Here is a 22,272-nt window from a genome sequence, read left to right as displayed (position 1 = left end):
GCTATGCCCGCGACCTTTGTACGCGTTTTAATTTAACAAAAAATATATTATTGTAGTCTAAATCACTCCTTATTATACAAGTTAACTGCCCGTAAAAGTCCCTTCAAAATTGGTCCAGCCGTTCCAGAGATTAGCCAAAACAAACAGACAGACAGGAAGACATACAAAAATTGTAAAAAATGTTATTTTGACATTTGTACTATGTATATAGAGTAAAAAGGGCTATTTTAATATTACAAACAGACACTCCGATGTTATTATATGTATAGATATAGATTGAATTGGGTTAGAATGATTAAACATTATTAAATATAAAATGTATTAAACGAGGGAAATTTTGAACAAAGTCACAACAGTTATGAAATAATACTATCATTCGATTATTTAAAACAAATATACACATGAGCTTATAATAATTGTGATTCGAATACATATCATTTAGAGGCAGTCGAGTTAATCAATATGATCAATTACGTACGAAAATAATTCATACTAATATCGTAAATATGAAACAAACTGCGATACCCCGAATTTTATCAGAAGCGTTGCTGATAAAATTTGTTATGGAGATTGCTTATATAAAAATCATAAAACCGTTTTTAATAAACACGTTATTTTCTATTAGATACTTATACATTTTTTTCCAAATTCAAAATTAAATTCTTTGATATTTTAATTATAAAATATACAACTACCCGACAGTAGTTACAGGAAACAGTTATTTGTTTAATGATACTATATCTACTATATTACTTCAGTAATAGTAACAGTCTGTCAATTTCCCACAGCCTCCACAGCCATTGAGAAGGTTAGGAGCATATTCCACCTCACTGTTCCTATGTGAGTTGGTGGATTCACAGGTGACAGAATTTCGTTGAAATTAGACACATGATGTTTTTCTTCACCGTCGAGCTCGATATAAACACATTAAGTACATGAAAAGTTGTAGGTTCACCGCAATCGGTTAAGATGTAAGCGCTCTAACCACTGAGCCATCGCGGTCGTCATTTGGTTTAAACATTATTTTATATCTTCATCAATGTTGCTAAAATAAAAAAAATAAAACAATAATTACGTTCACGCTATACTTAGCCACAAATAGAATTCGATTACACTGGCAGTAACTACTGTATCTATAGCTATAAAACGCAACGAAAGCAAACTCAGACTGTGGCCGGCAGTACATTTCGCATATTAACGTCGTACGATGCGTTATTATGTTATGTAGACAATTTAATTAAATGTTGCCATATCTCCGCTTATGTACACACATGTGTAAGCCGGTTATTGCATTGGTACTGTGTGCTTAGTTCCATCTCTATAGTCTATCTCGTGATAATTTGCTTAAAGACCGCATCATTAGTATTCAATATATGCTTTGTTCGAGACATAGATACATACAGATATCGATGTATCTCCAGTACTTTTAATTTTATTAAACATCAATTATTATTATACTTCAAAAATGTAATAGTTTAAGTAAGATTTTAAATTATCATACGAGTTTAAGAAATTAGTCATGGAAGCCTTGATATTGATTGTTACGGTTTTACCATTTTATATATTATATCTACGTGAATATAATAAGTATATATAGCAAATATTACCTGTTTGTATGAGTATAGTTTGATCAATTTAATCGAAAAATGTTGAGTTCTGCATGAACATATTTTCACTTACTTTCCATTTATAATCAACTAAGATACGAACCATATATTTACAGAAGAGCGTTATTTTTATGTCATAGGAGGAATGAGGACCATGTTGTGAGGAAGTTATTGAGCATAGACGTGGATGGTTACAGAGGAAGGGGACGACCGAAGAAACAACGGATGAATTGTGTGAAAGACTATATGGCTGGAAATAATGTTAATTGTGAGATGATGTCAGATATAGACGTTTGGAAGAAAACATGCTACGCCGAGCCCAAATAGAATTGGGATAAGAGCAGAAGGATAATGATGAGATGGTAAATGAGCAGGAGGCTTATCTGATCATAGGTTCAAGGACATGTGCAACACCTTGCTTGCACACTTGTGTCTTGCACATACGTTAACAGCCTTCAAGCTTTCATTTTCATTTCATGTGTATTGCCTCTTAATAAAAGGAAACAATCCCGACACGAATGCAGCATTATCAAATTATTCATTGACCGTTGTGAAGGCGTTCATTAATAGTTAAATTATTTTAACTTTCGCCAGCAATCAAAACTAGTATTACAAATATTAACATATTTCGAAAATAAAATCAAACGTATTATATTTGCGTAATCTTCAATAAAATAGAATAGAATAATATTTTACGAATGAAGTGTAATATTTCAAACAATCCGGAAGCAGAGGTCCTACAGAACGCTAATATGCAAACAATAACTGTACAAAGTATCGACTCAACTGTATGAACGACGCGTAAACACAGAAAACAAGCAAAGAGATTTATATTGAGGATTCTTTATTATATTTATCAACATCATATTATTGTATGAAACTCCTATTCAAACAAAATTGTGTCGAAATACTTACAAACATATTATTAGGTACATATTATAAATGCGAATGTTTGGATGGATGTTTGTTTGTTGAATGAAAATAAGAATAAGATTATAGATGGAGGAGGTTCGTGGTTGAGTAGTGTGTACACCGGCTTTAATGCTCCGGGGTCCCGACCCCGGAGTGGCTTACCCATTAAAGGTTCGATTCCCGGCCGATTCGACGCAGAAAAAGTTTATTACTTTTCTATGTTGTCTAGTGTCTTGGTGTTTGTGGTATCGTCGTGACTTCTGATTTTCCATAACACAAGTACTTAAGCTACTTATTAGGGTCAGGGTAATGCATGTGATGTTGTTCAATATTTTTAATAATATGATATTATGGCCTAACCACATAGGTTAGTTTTCACATTCATAACATATGAGAAAAAAATACCAGTACATAGAAATAACTAAAATTAGAAAAGATAGGACACTCTGAATATATTTCATATTCAGAAATGTCGCTTTTGATTAGTCCCTTTACCGAGTAAATAGATAACAATTTTTCTCAGTGAAGTTTTGTACACTATTTCATCCCGAGTTAATATTGCGAAGGTGTTGCAAAAATATGGCAGTCTCTGGGCGCGAGCGAATACATTTAGGTTCGCCGTCCACCGGATATGAAGTGAGATGGCTAGGAATATCGCTATGAATTATTTATACTCTTTGCAATTTTTTTAAATTATTAATAAAAAATAACGTTATTATTAAAATATTAGTTGTTTGTTGAAAATTTTAAGCGTATTTTTATTTTAAACTAGCTGTTATCCGCGGCTTTGCACGCGTAGAATAACAAACACTCTTTAGACAATACTTTCATACAACGATTCACTCCCATTTTCAACCCTTTCAACACTTTTTTTCCAATTAAAAGCATATGTCTCAGGCTCTAGACTAATATAACCAAATTTCATTTAAATCGTAGCAGTAATTTGGGCGTGACCCTTTCACGTCCAAATTAACAGACAGAGAGACAAACAGACAGAGTTACTTTCGCATTTATAATATTAAAGTTTGTATTTATTTTAATATTAAAGTATAGATTGCTGTCTGATGTTGAGAGTAACTAATGAGTTTCTTCTCGGTAGAATCTATATTTCGAACCGGTGGTAGAGTCACTTAACATAGTTTGTAAAATGACGATTCAAAAAAAGCTTATTAAAAGCTTTCTCGGATAAAGTATTTCGTGATTTTGATTTTATCAATGTTAATTATCAGAAGTGTTAAGTCAGAAAATACGCAATATTTTTGTAACAATATTAAAAGTTTCAATAACTAATTATACTAAAAATAAAATTACAACATAATAATAATAACTTATTATAATAATAATTTAATGAGCGTAGAATGATAGCGAGAAATCGCTTATAAGAATATTAAATTCATTCCATATAAATTCCTCTTACAAACCAGCAAGGAACCTAAAAGATATGTATAATACTTCGAAAATCCTTTATGAAAGATTGCCTCGAATACATAGCTGATAACTATAACATCGTATTTGCCCACTCAAATTAGAAAACTGAAATATTGCATATGATATTTAAATCTATGTATATACTATTTAAATACCAAGAGAACATATGTATTTTAATTTAAAGTAGACCTACAAATCATATAAAAACAAAATTATATTTCGACCTACGTGTAATAAATAAACGTTTATCTAGTTAAACTCAAAATCAAACTCAAAAACTCAAACTCAAATTCCTTTATTCAATACAGAAGCATCACACTTACTAATTGATTGTCAAATAAACACTACCACCGATTCGGAAAATGGAACACCCTGACCTGAGAAGAACCGGCGAAAGAAACTCAGCGGGTCTTTTTTTTGTTATTTAATAAATTTAATGTTATTTAATAAAAGCTAGCCCCACGCTATGCTATACTTTTATTTAGATAGACAGCAAGCACGAGACCTTTTCTAGGCGCACAAGGATAAAATTTATGCGTATCAATTCTCAGCGGGGGATGATGAATTGAAAAGTAATGCGCGAATAATATGACTATACTTGAATATTATATGTTCTATTACTCGGGATGTCGAGGAGAAAAAGATTTTCGTCATGGAATGTAGCTTTGTTTTATTTCAATGGTTTAACGACATTCTATCTGGGTCTTTCTATCCGTTGTGACATACTATGAACTAGATATAATATAATATATATACATTATTAATAATTTAATGTGACCTGATCTTAATGAGGATTAGCCGTCTAAACTTTTTAACGATATAATTTTTAACTTTGCCATCTCGTAAATTCAAATCGTTTATAAAAAATACATTGGTAAAAAAGGCGTATTATTCGATACAAGATTTTGTAGATTATAAAAAAGCGTGGAATCAATACCTGTTGACTTCCAGGCAGGATAAATTAATTTAAATAATTGTATTAACTAACATGACTGTATCTTTTTGTTGTTTTAGTGTTGGAAAATAGTAACTACTGAGTTTCTTGCCGGTTCTTCTTGGTAGAATCTACTTTCCGAACCGGTGGTAGCTTCACTTAATTGTTAAATGACGATTCAAAAGTGCTTGTAAAAGCCCACTTGAATAAAGTATATTTTGATTTTGATTTTTGATTTTGATAGCGTTTCATTCGATATACTTTTATTTTGATTCAATCAATTTAAACATCATGTATGTATAAACACTTTGTGTTCGGGTTGGTACCACTCAAAAATTATACTGATCAACCACTAAATATCAATATTCTAGTATTCATTTCCGGTTTGAAGGGTGACACAGCCACTGTCATTAAATACAAGGGATAATAACTGTGCTGAATTAAATCTTGTAAAAAGTCGATTCGTAAGTGATTGTTACAAATATTTTAATCATACTTTTTTGTAAAAAGTTTGTAAGTAACTTTTGTAAGTATACATTTATTTATATCTTATCCATCAGACTATTGTACTCATAGTATGAGAAACAAAGAAAAGATATTTAAAAAAATATATTTAGCCCTATAAATATGTACAGCCAGAATATATCTTCTAAAAACGTCGCTTAAACGAAATATAACTAAAAAAGGCAAATAAATTATACAGATCACAATTAATCTTTATTTTTAGTTTAGCTTTAAATTCAATACGATTTCATTATATAACATCCATTTCTCGATAAAGTTATTCTCAAAGATAGATCAGCTTTGACACTTTTATGAGAACATATTTTAAACGAGAAACTAAGAGCCGTCCAGTGTTTCAATTAATTAAAATCCATTTTCGTTTGTCTAAAAGAGGATTTATATATTCAGTTTTCATGAGCCTGCGTTTTTATTAATAAGCACTACATCTATAAAATTCAAATATTTTTAACACGAACGAAAGATTCGTAGCAATTGTTTTAATCGTGACAAAATAAGGCTGTGTTCATATCTACTTTTTTACCACTACGTGTTCAAAATATTTATAGCACTTACAAATAATTGTCAACTTGGAGTTAATAGAAATTTAAGTTATTATATATTTATCTAAGCTGTTTGAATTTTCACGAAGGATTATAAGTAATGAATGAAGTAAGTATATCAGGTTCCAATTTCAGCCGCGCAATTTCGAGGACTAAACAAGTCTATATCATACTTTCTTTTTTAATTTGTTATTTGATTTAACAAATCAACAACTAAGTTTATTTCTAATTTAAGATTAATGGTTTAATGTAAATCTCTTTAATAGATATTCTACCGCTAAACAGCACAGTACACAGTACGTAGTATTGTTGTGATCCGGTTTGAAGGGTGAGTGAGCAAGTGTAACTACAGGCACAAGGGACACATCTTAGTTCCCAAAGATGGTGGGCGCATTGACGATGTAAGGAATACTTAATATTTACCACTTACCATCAGGTAATATGCTACCATATACCATATGCTCGTCCGCCAACCTATTCCATAAAAAAATCGCTCTATACTATGACCGCAACATTGTATGAGAGTGTATGTTATTAGAATTAGCTCAGGTCTTAACAATGCCTCCGTTTTATCATATGTTAACTTTATAAAGTTTTGTCTTAAGATTGCATTTTAAGATACACTATGACAGTATTCATAAATATTTTTTTATGCAGATGTGGGTCTTATAAGAGATGAAAAATTTCAATGAAGGCAAATTTATACGTCGATCGATCATATGCAATCTTGTCTGTTGAAAATGGCAAGTTTTTCATACTAAGTCGGTATGATATAATCTTTACGGCATTCAAAATAGACCTCAGAGTTCGCTCTGCTTGCACCACACGAAACGGAACTCCCGTAAAGTAACAAGGATTCTAGTGCACAAGTGTCTCTCATAATGAAACAAGACGGCAATCAGACACGACCGGCGAAAGATCAAACGTAGGACGCCTTTAAGATTTCTACAAAGCAAGGTAGAGAAAAACTGCCACTAACATATGAGGTTGATGTATTGAAGTAATTATTAAAGATCCGACTCGGGATTTGAATCCAGGACCTCTAGGTACGTCTTTATAAGGTTAGCTTTATCCTCATCGCACGTACCAAGCGGTTACTGGTCGTTTAATTGAGGTGATTAATTTATGAGCCGAGATGGCTCAGTGGTTACAATGCGTGCATCTCAACCGATGATCGCGGGTAAAGACACCCAGAGAAGCACCACTGAATATTCATGTGCTTAATTTGTGTCATTCATCTTGTACTTGGCGGTGATGGAAAACACCGTGAGGAAACCTGCATGTCTCTAATTTCATAGAAATTCTGTCACATGTGTATTCCACTAACCCGCATTGGAACAGCGTGCTGGAATGTATTCCGAACCTTCTCCTCAAAAGGGAGACGTTATTTTATTTATTTTTAATGAATTCAATTGTTATTATTAATATTGAAATAAAATGTCAAGAGTATCGACTAAAAAAACACTAAATACAACATTAAAAGTAGTTCTTTTAAAAGACAGAAGCATTCCAAGTGTTGAAAAGGAGTCGAGCCAATGGACACACAATTGGCTCGGTTTGTTTGTGGGTCGAGGGTGCTCCGCGTCCGAGCTGCCATGTCAAAAATGAAAATAACTGCCTACCGGTTTTAGAGAACGACACGAAAAATATATATATTTTTTTATTAGTACTGTGCTCCCTGGCGTTTTATAGGCTGTCTGTCAATAAAATAAACTTTACGACGAAATATTCACATGGTTTTATTCCATTTCCTACCAATATCGACTTCGAAATTAGTACTTTCTAGTACAATAGAAAAAAAACATGTCAATTTAAAAAAAATACAATTAAACATAAATTATATATAAATAAAAATTGATTTAGAGTTGACACGTGCAGTGAGTGAACACGTGAACTTTATTTGAAGAAAATGGCTTTAAATCCGGATAGGCAAAAATAATTAATGATTTTTAATTTGTGTTTATAATAAAAATCGGTCTCAGAAGGACAAAGAAAACATCGCGAGAATATCTGATAACCCCTGACGAAATTCTCACATATGTGTATATTGTACTTTTATTCACAATCATGCAGCGTGGTGACCTTATCTCTAATTTTAGGGGCCACTCTTTTTATAACATAACACGGTAATTATGTATAAAATGTATACTCTTATAATAAGAAGTAATATTTTGTATTGTTGTATTGAAATGGTGAGTGAATCAGAGTAAAAGGAGGCACTAGGGATATAATAACTTAATTCACAGGATTGATTCCCATCGGAGATATAAGGAAAGATTAAAAAAAATTTGCGGCACCAATGTGGTCACTATTTACAATTCGACGGCCCGTTGGACCGTACTTCTATATATTTCATGAATAAAAAAAAAGAAATTCAAATGTGGTATAAAATATTGAATAATATAAGACCGCTTAACCGCAATCAAGTTAAATAATTCCCCATGAAAAGGCAACTCGAAATCACCTTAGCGCGTCGGTACGTCGGAAATGTGACAAATTGTCGAATCGTGAAAGCCATTCGGGTATTTACGATAAATAAAATACAGACCATTGCGGCGTGCTCTTTATTTTAGTTTCCTACGTCTCGTGGCTTACTGTAATCCCCGGGTCCCTCCACGTAGCCGTCGCTGTTTTATTTGATTACAGGGAGAGCCTCAGGGGTACCGCCCGCGATTTGGACCGGCTCTGACATGTTTGTGATTATGGTTCCCATTTTTTTCGCGTGAAAATGTCATCTTTCTTTGTGACTTCTCGTTTTGAAGCCGTAACGCTGACCCGATCCGTTATTAGTTACACATTTGCGTATTATTCTCCGCATAAATTGTAGATCTAAAATAATATTATCTTCGAAAATATTATCTTATGTTAGTAAGTCAGCCGATTACTTTTATTATTATAAAATTACCAAAAAACCTATTCGTATGGAGACATAAAATGCATATCACGAACTTTAGTTTAAAAAATAAACTAAAAAACGCGCTGAGTTTTATGTACGGGACTCGTTAATTCGACCAAACAAACTGAACGAGTCCAAACTCGAGAGTTTTACTAGTCATCGAGTTCTACGATCCACTACCTACAAATTATTGTCGTACGAATTACACACACACATACTACTTGCAAAGTTTCAAATCAATGAGAAACTTAGAAGTAGATTTAATCGACTTTTCAGATTTCTTTTACACACATATTTCGTTAAAAATAAGGCGTGAAAAATATTTATTAATTTTTAAACTAAATAATTAACATAAACGTTTCAAATATAATGCTATCACAATTAAGTACCACTTTAAAATCACATACTCGAATATTCTAGAAACGTCTTGTCTATAAACTACGCCGGCAACCCCGAGAGAGCCTTTATCAACTCGACATGGCCGTATCATAAACATACGGAACAGATGTTTCCAGGCCTGACCGCTAAGTGACACTGTAATTAAATCAAAATGTCCCATTCGCCGTCCAAAGTCGAATGAACTCAGCATTTATAGCCAGTGTGTCACTTATAAAGTTTACAAAGACTTAGAAAAACGACCCCATCTGGAAGCGGCACGGGGCGTGGTACAGCGAGGACATACGATCTCAATCAAGTCTGACCACGCCCATGCCACTGTTATTGTTGTACGAGTTAAGACCCGCTTTTTGCTAGAACAACAGTCGACCATACCGTCTCATTCAAACTTGGAGGGACTCGGCATTTGTATGCAAATGAATTGTAATCTCGCTCCGTAGGCCGCAATCACTGCTACCTACCTTGGGTGTGTATAAATGATAATAACCTTGCTGGATACGATCATAAAGCAATATTAATAATATTAATTAAGAATATTTATTGGCTTTTAGTGCTCAATTAAGAAGTGATATTATTTTTTTTTTTATTTTTAATATTATTGAAATATAATTGGTGCTTAGTTTAAAATGTTACTCATGTGGATAACTGGCATCGTATTGGCATTATCTTTGAGATTTAATAATGAAATTTTAAATTTATTATTTATTTATAACAGTTATATTATATTATTAAGTAATGTATAATATATTTCAAGAACATCTTTGTAATACTACAAGCATTTTATTTTTTATCATTTAATATATATCTAACTAATTTATACTCATAGACAAGCAACATTCAATGAAAAAAACAAACAAAAGTGCTACATGTATGCTTCAAAAAAGGTTTTATATAAATGTTACACTCAGAACAGATGCATTGAAATTCGATTTTTAAATATCGTTCCCATTGCGCCAAAAAAAAAAGTATTACATAAAAGATTCCTAACGTTTCAATTGGCTCAACATCCGTGGATAAGAGCCGTATACAACTTTAGTTGTTAATTCCGCTATGTGAAAGACCGTAAAACCAGTATGTCTTTGTTCCGCATATAATTTACACGCGGCTCGCAATAACAGATAATAAAATAATAATTCCCTATAAAAGTAATGGCGGTTGTCTTCCGAGGGTCCACGTTGGGCGTACATTTCTACTCGTTACGTATTTAATTTAATAACCGCACAATGTATGGCTTTTGTTTGTATCGTTTAATTAAAATAATTATTTATTAATAAGTTGTATTTATTTTATATTCTTATTGGCAAATGATACACTCGTTTTTAAAATCAGAATAGTGCTCAGTATTGCTGTTTGGCGGTTCAATAATTCATGAGTAGTAGCGGTCTTTTTTAAAACCATGTAATTAGTAATCAAAAATTTAAAAAAAATCTATTGAAATTTATAGAAATTATAAATAAAATGTTACACTTGTTTACAAAAATGACTTAATTGACTTGTCAATTGCATTAATTTTATTTATTGATTGATAGTGTTTAATGAAAAAAAAAGCAATTTAATGTGGTGCACCAATGCTGCGACTAAGTTTAACAAAGTAATAAAAATATTTATGCATTTACTAGATAATGTAATAACGAGTCGAGATGGCCCAGTGGTTAGAACGCGCGCATCTTAACCGATGATTGCGGGTTCAAATCCAGGTAAGCACCGCTGATTCATGTGCTTAATTTGTCTTTATAATTCATCTCGTGCTCAGCGGTGAAGGAAAACATCGTGAGGAAACCTGCATGTGACAATTTTCATAGAAATTCTGCAACATGTGTATTCCACCAACCCGCATTAGAACAGCGTGGTGTAATATGTTCCAAACCTTCTCCTCAAAGGGAGAGGAGGCCTTTAGCCCAGCAGTGGGAATTTACAGGCTGTTGTTGTTTGCTAATAAGTCATACTAATGTGTTATATTAATTAAAATAAAATATAAACGATTCTAATACCGAGAGGGGGCCTTCGAGGTATTAGAATCGAAATGAACGATTTGTCAATCTTTATAATTTATTGATAAGATTCGAACGTCCAATTTAAAACATCATTCATTTCGAATACATCTTTTATCGTAGCGAGATTTAGGACTAATAGGCCGTAACGTGAATTCTTCAATCTAATACGAGTCATTTATAAAGTGTCTATGAAATATTGGGGACCGAAGAAATAATCCACTCGAATAAATTAAAATTAATGAGATTAAAAGAGCCCAGGGCGAGTCTGTGGGCCTGCTCTAACTGAATTTAAATTACTTTTACCTCTTGTGAAGTGCATAATAGTATTAAAATTAAATTTATCAACGTTCCGACGAATATGGGGCGGATTTTCGACACTTCAGTTCGAGCGACGCCTGAATCATTTAAATAAATGTCTGGTAAATAAATATTTATCGTTAAATGAAAAGCAGCCACGTACACGGTGTGACGTTTTTTTTCTCTCTTTTTTATTCACATGTAATTGAATGTTTTATTCATAGATAGTTTATTGAAGACAAATAAAATCTCGTATCATCATTAATCAAAAAATTGGATTTACCTTAATATAAATACAAACCATTGCACTAATCTTAAATCTATTGTTATAGTAAAAAGCATATATTAGTAAAATGCTATAAAAGGAAACACATATCTTATTATTGTTCATTTGAAATGACGTTCAAAAGACTGGACGTACTAATAATATGCTATTGAATACCAAACGTACCTAATGTAGAAGTCTTTTAAATTGTATTATTTTGCTCCTTTTTTACTATCAAAAATGTAATTTTATATTATAACAGCGTCCGCTGTGTGCAGCGGCTTATTTGAAATATTAAAATTTACAATTTCATTCTATTTACTAGTAAACGTTTAAAAGGCACTAAGCGAAAGGCAGACGGACTCGTTCGCCGCAAACTTGATATAATTAATATTTTGTCGTCTTCGTCTTACGACGGAATCACGAAAGCAGGCGAACTTTTATTAGGAGTCGAAAATTAAATTCGCTCCGAGGCATTTTTTATACCTCATTTCACTAATTAAATGTAATTAATTGATGGCATTGATCAAACAAGGTGACGAAGTCGAATTTTAATAAGGAAAATTTTAAATAGCCTTTTAATATAACGGTCAAAAGAGTCGGAGTTGTCACTTGACATTAGATCGGAAATAAGTTTCACCTCGTCAAGAGAAGATTCATTATAACGGGGGTTTTGCTTTGTAGGAATTTTATAGATTCATTAATCGGACCGAACTAATAAAGCCGGTCTCATTAAGGGACAGCTTACGACATTTTATTCTTAATGAGATGTTAGATTGCGTTGGCGCGGACGCTGGTGATGGATGTAGCTTTCGGGAGCTGCTGCATTTCTCACTAAAACGTCTGTCCGTTATTTTCGTTGACTCGAGGAAAATATTTTCATCATTAAAGAATTTGAAAGATTTTTATTTAAACGAATAAAAAAAAGTTTATATATTTTATGGATCATAGTTTAGGATACGACCTCTTTAAATTAACTTAATTGGTCGGAAAGCTTTTGTTTAAATATACTTCGAAAACGAAAAAATCATTAATAGCCGGTGTCAAGCGACTGAAGAGCAAGCGTTTAATTTAAATTATCAGAGTCCAAAATATTCCATGAAACTTAATGAAAATGATTTTGCATTTCCCGCAAGGTACATCATCAGATATTGCATTACTATGCAAGGGTTGAGAAAATGTCCAGTACAAAATTTGTAATCATTATATCAACCGGCATAGCCAGCCTCTTTCTACTACTCGTTTTATCAGATTAATTTAAATAGATTATTTAATATAAAAGTACTTACCATGCATTTTATCATTCAGCAGGGCGTATCTAGGGTTGGACGCAACGTCCAATGGCAACGAGTTCCAGAGCCAGCGAACACGAGGCGAAGGGCTACCACTGGCTTGGCATGGCAGCGTCGCGGTGTGACCAACTTCGACCACCATTGTAGACGAGGGCGGCACGATGCTGGGGAATCCTGGTGGAACCTTATCGGCTGTAAAGAAAAATTGCTTTTAGTGAATTGTTATAATTCTCGTAGTTATTAGATGAGGATCTTTAGAGGATATGGTACTAAAAGCTATCATCAAAATGTATTGACAAAATATATTTCATTTATTATTTGCAGTTATTGAACAATTACAAGTAAGGAGTTTGACAATTGGGAATTGTATCTTCAAATAGTACAAGTTAGACCATGTTTATAGAAGCATATTTTTATATAAATAAATAAATAAGAGACAGCATAACATACATTACTCTGATCCCAGTGTAAGTAGCTGAAGCACTTGTGTTATGAAAATCAGAAGTAACGACGGTACCACAAACACCCAGAGCCAAGACAACATAGAAAACTAATGGTAATCTACATCGACTTGGCCGGGAATTGAACCCTCATAGTGGCGTACCCATGAAAACCGGTATACACACCACTCGACCACGGAGGTCGTCGTTTTGTTTATTTTGTTGGTATGTAAGTAAATTTGAAGATAGGTAAGTCTTATCTTGAGTACTAATTATGATTACATTTAACTTAGAACTTGACTAGAATGCACAATTCATAATGAAAGTACAAAACCTTGAACAAAACAATGAATTCCGAAAAGCGATTTGCAAGACAATCCTACATCGAGTTGCGAATTGTGGAAATATCTTCCCAAATCTTAAAACGCCAGTAAAATGAAGATAGTGAAATGTTAATTCCCGAAATGAAATTCCACCCTCGGTCGAACTGAACGAAATTTGATTAAGCAACAAAACTGACATTATTTCTCTCGTTTCCACCGGTTAAGATATACCTATATTGAACTGAATTTCGGTTCTTGGTCGATTGGGACAAAGTTTTGAACGGTAATTAATACTTAGGTAGATATATTCCATTTTAAAATAGCTTATGTGAGGAAATTTAATTTAATTATATTTATTGCAAGAATTTCACTTAGGACAATGGAAACGGACTAAAAGATTTATCACGTTTTAACTTTTCATAATAACACCAAAGCATCAGGTCATGATTCATCCACGCATTACTAATAAGGACACACATATAAACAGATATTCAAGTAACGATAAATATTGAAAAAAAAAAACAAATTAACAGAAAAAAACATAAAAAAGTCTAAGCTGCTTAAGGGATTCGAATAATACTTGACGCTTATGTACGATGAGTTGGTATATAACAGCGTGTGCTTCTTTTATAGTTAATTCATTAAAAAAATATACGTATTAAAAGATGCCTACGTAAGTAACGCCTACAATAATTATATAGACAATGCATTCTTTTCAATTTTCCTCTATTGGTCTATGTTTAGATAATTTAATATATAATTCTCCATTCTTCTTCGTTGAATATAATCTATTTGATTCATCCCGTATTATTGATGACCGTAAATTTTAATTTTGTATAATTTCATCAAAACTAATGTAAACCATATACGTCCTGTTTTTAGGTTCATTTTGAGTAACAAAAAAGTAAAGATGTCTTCTGAGTTACAATTCGCAATCGATCACCGGAAGAATATTTCGAGTTTTCGAAATTGGACTCTACGACATGAATATAAGGCTTACATTACGAGGGATGATATATAATGGGGTAATAACGTGTAGGCCTGATCCTGGCTATTGTCATTGGCTATCATTAACATTACGGGTTATGTACAATGTAATTACATCTATACTTACATATATTCAAACTGTAACGGGGCGGTTACTGTGTATAACAATTATTTTTACGATTTACCGTCACTAACGTTTGAATTATTAACGAAAAATACGTCCTTACTTCAGAAGAGAACCTTATAAATATAGTTTTTAATAAATTTTTTTTTTTTTGGGTGCTTAACATAAGAAATTTTTAAGGAAAGCATATACCATAATGCTGCAATATTAAAAAAAAAGGAGCAACTGAAAATTCTTTTGAAAAACTCAATTATTGTTAATTACATTGATGTACAAGTACAGTTTTGAACATACACAAATGTGTATGTTTAAAACTAGATTATTAATGTCATTGAAAAAAAAAACGAAAAGAAAGGGACCAATCGTAATTTGATAAGCGAGTTATGTTAGTCCATTACGACAGTGATGATAAGCTTTATATTAAGTACAGGATATGTAGACGGGAACAAGTAATATCGAACAACAATCTTGAGCAAAAACAATCTATGATAATCAAATTTCTACACGATAAAGTCTCGTGTGAGTAGGTATACTTCGTTGTCATGGCAACTGATCGGATAACTAGGTTAAATCTACGTATTACGCGGTGCTTCTGTGAAGTGCACGTAACTTCGTTATTGAAAACTTTTTACTCGACAACGGCGCGTTATAGGAGTAACGCATTTGTATAAAGTAACATCCGGTAAATGTTACACTTCTGGTTTAAAACTTTTTTATTTGAGAAAGCTTGCAGCTTAAGTATGTTATGGTGCAGAAACGTATGCAGCAGAATTTCACTTATAATATGTAGGTTTGCTAGCAATGATTTCATTCGCCGGCAAGCATATTTATAGCACTGGATCTGGTGCCAGGTCATATGGAATTTGTATCCAATTAAAACCTATGAGATGGCTCTTTTACAAGGCAGGCGGACGATCATATTTGTCATCTATTGATGAATGGAATCACTTTTAGACATTGGTACAAACATTAACTATTTCATACATCATCAATGCACCACCAATCAGTCGAACAACACACACAGCAATACTAAATATTATTGTTCGGTGATAGAATATCTGATGATTAAGTGACTAATCTTACCTACTCGTTCGAAAAGTCCTACGACCAAGTGAGTACTTGGAACATATCAAAGAGTTTGCGGCATCATTTCAACATACGCAAAAATGAGACGTCCACTGATAAAACGACCGAGGCAAGACGGCCCAACGATAGATCACGTTCCAATCCGAACAAGCATCGAGTTCTCAATTTGTGTCCGACCGTCCATGTGACCCGACACATGACAATATTGAACGTGTCAAATTATTTCACGTATCCATAATGCAGCGGCATGGTGCATCAGAGGTCTTTGACCCTGTTGTGGGAAGTTTATTGCTTACGAAGAAAAAAATGCGTTGGAGTAAAATTTTATCCTTTCAAACCTTACTTCATAGTATACCACATACATAAATCTCTTTGAAAGTAGTCTAATATTAGTGGACATAGACGTTCAAGCCAATCAACTGTCATTTTTGTGTGTATAAAACATCAGTAAGATACCAGGGGTTCTATTAAGGTATAATAACAGTTGCTACGCTATAACCGTAATAGTATTTGATGATCGCAACGATGTGCATACATACATTAATGTTTTAAAACAACCCATGGTCGATCACCGGCAACGCTTGCCTGTAAATTCAAACTCAAATTACTTTATTCAATATCTCTATATTGAATAAAGTAATTAATAAAGTAAGAATAAACTAAATTGAATCGGTGGTATTAAGTGTAATAGCCTCTGCTATTACACTTAATACCACCGATTCGGAAAAGGAAACACCCCTGACCTAGAAGAAGAACCGGCGAAAGAAACTCAGTGGGTCTTTATGGTCAAATTAATTTAATACATATGATGAAAAAGCGACTGACTAAAATATATATAGAATATATTATAAGACTTAGTCAAACTACATTAATTATCCTCAAACTCTTGTCATTTCTTAGTTGGTTTCCTCGTATGGCCTTTATAGTTAGCTTCATTACGAAGGATTATTTAATTCATTCCTTCTGATGTCAGAGTAGCATTTAATTGGCTTCCCCAAATCGTATTATAGTTATAAATAGTCATATACGACTATATTTAAGATAACATTATTATTTTATATATAAATATTTTTGTATCAGAGTTTAAATAAAAACAAAATTTGATGATATTATATGTTAAGAAGTTTTAATTCTAAATCCGGGTAGAGGGAGGTTGTGTCTTTTAGGACATCAAGGAGTTGTGGAGAGAATTTGGAATTCTGGCACAATATCTGGGAAAGTTATTCGTGAAAACTGCAAAGATCAGTGGAGTGATTCCACATCCTCTACGAATATTGAGTCGATAAGATATAGCTTGATCGCCGACAAATTGATCAGCTCTAAATATAATTCGGTCTAATGGCAGAGGCTGCGCATATGTGTATCCGAATTTGCGCCTTCTAAAGTCTAAGGCTATACGCCGACCTGAAATACTGTCTCGCCTTACTGAGCACATCGAACTTTATACATAGATGAAATTAATCCTAATTAAAAAAAAATCTAATATTGCTATTATAACACAAGATCAAATCAAACAATACGGTATCAATGTTACAATCATAGATTAATTTATATGGGCAGTTAATATAACGAGTGGTACTATATATTACAATTTGCGGCCAGTCTGGAAGCAGGCTGCGTAATTAATATCAAGTTAGGGTAAATTTTATCACTCGTGCCAGGTTTTATGATAATGCACCTTAACACCTAATGATAAGGCTGACGTTAATTCAAACCTTTAGCTCGAAAAATTTGAAACGATCACGCGATCTTGAGCCTTATTACATGTAACTGTAAGTCGAATCTTTTGTGGCGGTTTCTACGTTCTAAAAATATAGACTGAGTGAAATTTTACCGCAGAATGATGAACTTCCACATAACTCTTGTTTGCATTTCATACTTAAAAAATATTGAAGCATTGTTATGGATGCATATTTGAAACTAAGTTCACGTTGAAATTATCACTGAAGTTTCTTTTTTTTAAATATAAGAACGAATACTCTCGTTATTTACATTGTAAACAACGTTCGACGGAATGTGACTAAAGTTTGAGATTTGAGATAGGGTTCCAAATTAAAAATTCATATGAAATAAAGTAAAAGAAACATCCCGTAACCATTCCACTACTGGGCTTAGGATTCGTCTTCTTCTTGATAAGCTTTGTAGCAAAGCTTGGTGGATACATGTGTCGGAAATTCATAGATCAGAAAACCAAACATGCAATTCCTCATAAGAATATCTCGATATGATATTTTATTATATTATTATATAAATATTATTTTATACCACAATAAAAGACCATCAAGCCATACTATATTTTGATAAGTCTTTTATATTGTTAAAGTTTGAATATGTAACCCAAGATCTTTTCTTCTCAAGAGCCTGTCTGGGTAGGTATCACCTACTCATCATATATTTTAGAACCGATTGTCAGTATAGTATAGTGTTTCGGTTTGAAGAGTTGAATGAACCAGTATCATGCACAGGCACAAGGGATATAACATCTTAGTTCTTAAGGTTCGTAGCACATTGGCTATGGTTGAAATTCCTCATTTTATAGTCCGCCAAGCCATGTTACCAAATATATTTATCATTAGTTTATATTATAATGATACTCTTAAATAAAGCATAAATCTTTAAAACAAAACACAATGTTAACTTATTAGGTGGTTTTAAATTACTTCGCATAAAAGAAAAGAAGACTCACTTTTTCATAAAAGCGTAATAATACTAAAACACGCTCCACAATTTAGCTGTAAATACGATATACAAGAAAATGTATAATATTGTCTTAATTGATAGGTTTCGTAAATTAATTAACGTGAAATTAATTTTGCCGTTCGATTAATTAAAATCATAGTCGTCACGTGTTGAAAATACCAAATAGTATAATATATGGAACCAATATGGAGGCACCAAAGATCAAAACTTAGCATGAGAATGTAGACAATACTAATTAACTGGTAGATAAGTCGATTAATTTATACAATTATACAATTATTAAACGGCTATTATTTATATATAGAAATATACAAAGCATTATTAATTTATAACTAGTTTTCGATTCGAATACAATTGAACTTGGAATTATTTGGTGGTGGGATTTGTGCAAACCCGTTTGGGTTGGGCACTTTTAGGTTGCGCAAACATCACAAACACTTGGTGGTAGGGCTTTGTGCAAGCCCGTCTGGGTAGGTACCACCCACTCATCAGTTATTCTACCGCCAAATACCAGTACTCAGTATTGTTGTGTTCCGGTCTGAAGGGTGACTGAGCCAGTGTAACTACAGGCACAAGGTGTCCCTTGTAACATCTTAGTTCCCAAGGTTGGTGGCACATTGACGATGTAAGGAATAGTTAATATTTTTTGCAGCGTCATTGTCTATGGGCGATGGTGACCACTTACCATCAGGTAGCCCATATACTCGTCCGCCAACCTATATCACAAAAAAAAAACTTTTTCCACCAAACTGTAGTTACTTAATATCGTTGTGTTCCAGAATTTAGGATGAATAAGCGAGTGTAATAGACACTAGGGACATAACATCTTAGTTCGCCAAGGTTGGCGGCATATTGGCGATATAATGAATGCTTAATATTACAGCGCCAATGTCCAATGATGACAATATTGCCTACCAAACTACTTACCAAAAAAAAACAATGTTTTACCGATCACCATAAAAGTTAGTACAAATAATTTAAGTTAGATGGCGTTGCAGCTCATCAATTAATCAACTGTTCAACCGATCGTCATGAAAATTGGTATACATAAATACAAAGGCAGGAAAACGTGTATCGCTATTTTGTTCGTAATATAACAGTGATACATTTCATGACGTCACGTTAGTAATATTACTACAAACAAAGTGCGAACCGAGCTATGTTCACTTTAACCGCTAGTAAACATCCATAGTATTTCCTAGTACATTTTTACACTACATAATATTATAATTTAAGGTCGAAGCTGGGGTCGGCGAGTTGTAAAATGAGGCGAGAAATATTGCGTTTCGCTTTTAACATTAAATATTTTCATCTCATTTCACGGAAACGTTGTAACGGTCCGGGGATGTGTATTTCTGGGTTATACAAAGGTTTAAAGGGATAGGGCGGCATATACACGTAGATAATATAACGCTTTCATTATACGAGTTCGGGTATCGCATCACGCGACTTACTATAGAGGACTTTAAAAAATTAATCAATGTTTTTGTATGTGTATGTGTGCGTGCGAGCTCGTAGTGTGTGTTATTTAATAAGCGATTTAACATACATGTGTAATCATATTATATCGCGTTATGAGCCAATTAAGTTGCACTAAAATAATCAATCAAATTTGTTTTCGATAAATACGTCGGAGAGCGTTACGAAGTCTGTTATTTTAGTAGTGTCAAATATGGATGTCGTTTATGTACAAATGTAAGTCCAACTTGCTAATCACTTTATCGATCATCAAACTTTTTATTACATTCTTATATATGACGGGCAAGTGGGCTACTGTAGTCGTCATTACAAGACAAGGTACATATGGCGCAATGCGCTTAGACCGTGTTTGGAATCGTGAACATTTCTTACAGTACCAATTTATTTATCATCTCCAAAGATCGATATATTTATAAATTAATATATAACATGGAATCTCTGATTCGATGTTCTTTTTGTTTTTAAAAATACTGTCTTGCACAATATTCAAACTGGAAAAATAATTAAATACCGATGTTTGATAAATAATAGCGATTCTAGCAATCTTCAAAGATCAATTGACAGATTACAAAATATTTAAAGGACTTTTAAAATATAATTAATTGTCGCGAACAGAAATATACAAAGACAACAAGAGTCATTAAAATCTTGAAGTAAATTCGTTTAAATATTCAGTAGAAAAATAATCGCTCAGTAAATACTTAAAATAAAGCTTGTATATTTACAAATAAGTATTATACTAATGTACTATGAAAAAAGCCGTGATAACTGCGTGTATCTTAACCGATGATTCCGATTTCAAACTCCGGCAAGCACCACTGAATTAATAATTTGTGTTTATAAGTCATCTCGTACTTCGCACTGAAGGAAAGCGCCTGTATACTTGCATGTGTCTAATTTCAACGAAATTCTGCCACATGTGTATTCCACCAACCCGCATTGGAGCAGCGTGGTACAATTAGCTTCAAACCTTATCCTCAAAGAGAGTGAAGGCTTTAGCCTAGCAGTGGGAAATTTATTTATTTTTATGTAGAAAAAAAATGTTCAAAGGAGTACAAAACCAAACAAGTTACCCGGTTTAATAAATAATAGTAACATATTATTTATGTTTAAAAAACTCTCTACTAAATATCCACAAAATAGTTTTTGATATTTAATGTGACCACACCATTTTTCGTTGTGATGTTAGATTAAAATAGTAATAGTAAATACCCATTTAAAGTTTATTAAAAGGAGAATTAAATGGCGTCAAATCTCAATTCCATATAAATGACAAACATTATAAGACAACTTATCAGCGAACAGTTACACAAATATCCACGCAACGAGACGTCTAGAACGATGACCTATTTAATGCATAAAAGCTCATATGCCTTAAGCTATTCAAATGCAATTTGTATGTAAAAGGGAAAATGATGAGCCATCTGGGTTGCAACAAAGACCTATGTGCACTGCTTGGTCTTGAAATTCTCTTTGATATTGCTTGTGTAGCCGAAGCTTTAGAAATTTTCTAATGCATGTGAATGCACCAATATTATCTTCAATTAGAACGTTTTTGTGATTGTTAATGAGATTACTTGGTAGTAAGGCTTTGTGCAAGCCCGCCTGGGTAGGTACCACCCACTCAACAGATATTCTACCGCTAAACAACAGTACGCAGTATTGTTGTGTTTCGGTTTGAGGGGTGTGAGTCAGTGTAACTACAGGCACAAGGGACATAGCATCTTAGTTCCCAAGGTTGGTGGCACATTGACGATATAAGGAATAGTTAATATTTCTTACAGCGTCATTGTCAATGGTTGATGGTGACCACTTACTGTCAGGTGGCCCATATGCTCGTCCGCCAACCTATTCTATAAAAAAATAAAAGGATGCATTCATACGAGGTATTGTTATAAAGTTTATACGGATACCAAGAATACTGGCTATAAATACAAAATGCGATTTATTTTGCTCCAGGCCAAGATACTCTGGTTAGATAGCAGCCACTCATCAATTATTCTACCGCCAGGCAGCAATAATTTGTGTTGTTGTATTCCGGTATGAAG

General features: G+C 33.1%; 1 protein-coding gene across 6 annotated transcripts in view; it reads right to left on the bottom strand.

Annotated features, from left to right (window-relative positions):
- Positions 1 to 22,272, bottom strand: part of LOC124536407 (tyrosine-protein phosphatase Lar) — a 386,387-nt gene that overhangs the window by 47,591 nt on the left and 316,524 nt on the right. For all 6 annotated transcript variants that reach the window (XM_047112939.1, XM_047112940.1, XM_047112943.1 and 3 more), the window contains one exon: positions 13,083 to 13,277. In XM_047112939.1, coding sequence (XP_046968895.1) covers positions 13,083 to 13,277 — 195 coding nt within the window. The remainder of the gene's footprint in view (positions 1 to 13,082; positions 13,278 to 22,272) is intronic.

This window comes from Vanessa cardui, chromosome 16 (assembly GCF_905220365.1).
Source record: "Vanessa cardui chromosome 16, ilVanCard2.1, whole genome shotgun sequence".
Classification (NCBI taxonomy): domain Eukaryota; kingdom Metazoa; phylum Arthropoda; class Insecta; order Lepidoptera; family Nymphalidae; genus Vanessa; species Vanessa cardui.
Note: the sequence above shows the minus strand (reverse complement) of the source record. Positions and strands in the feature narration are given on the sequence as shown.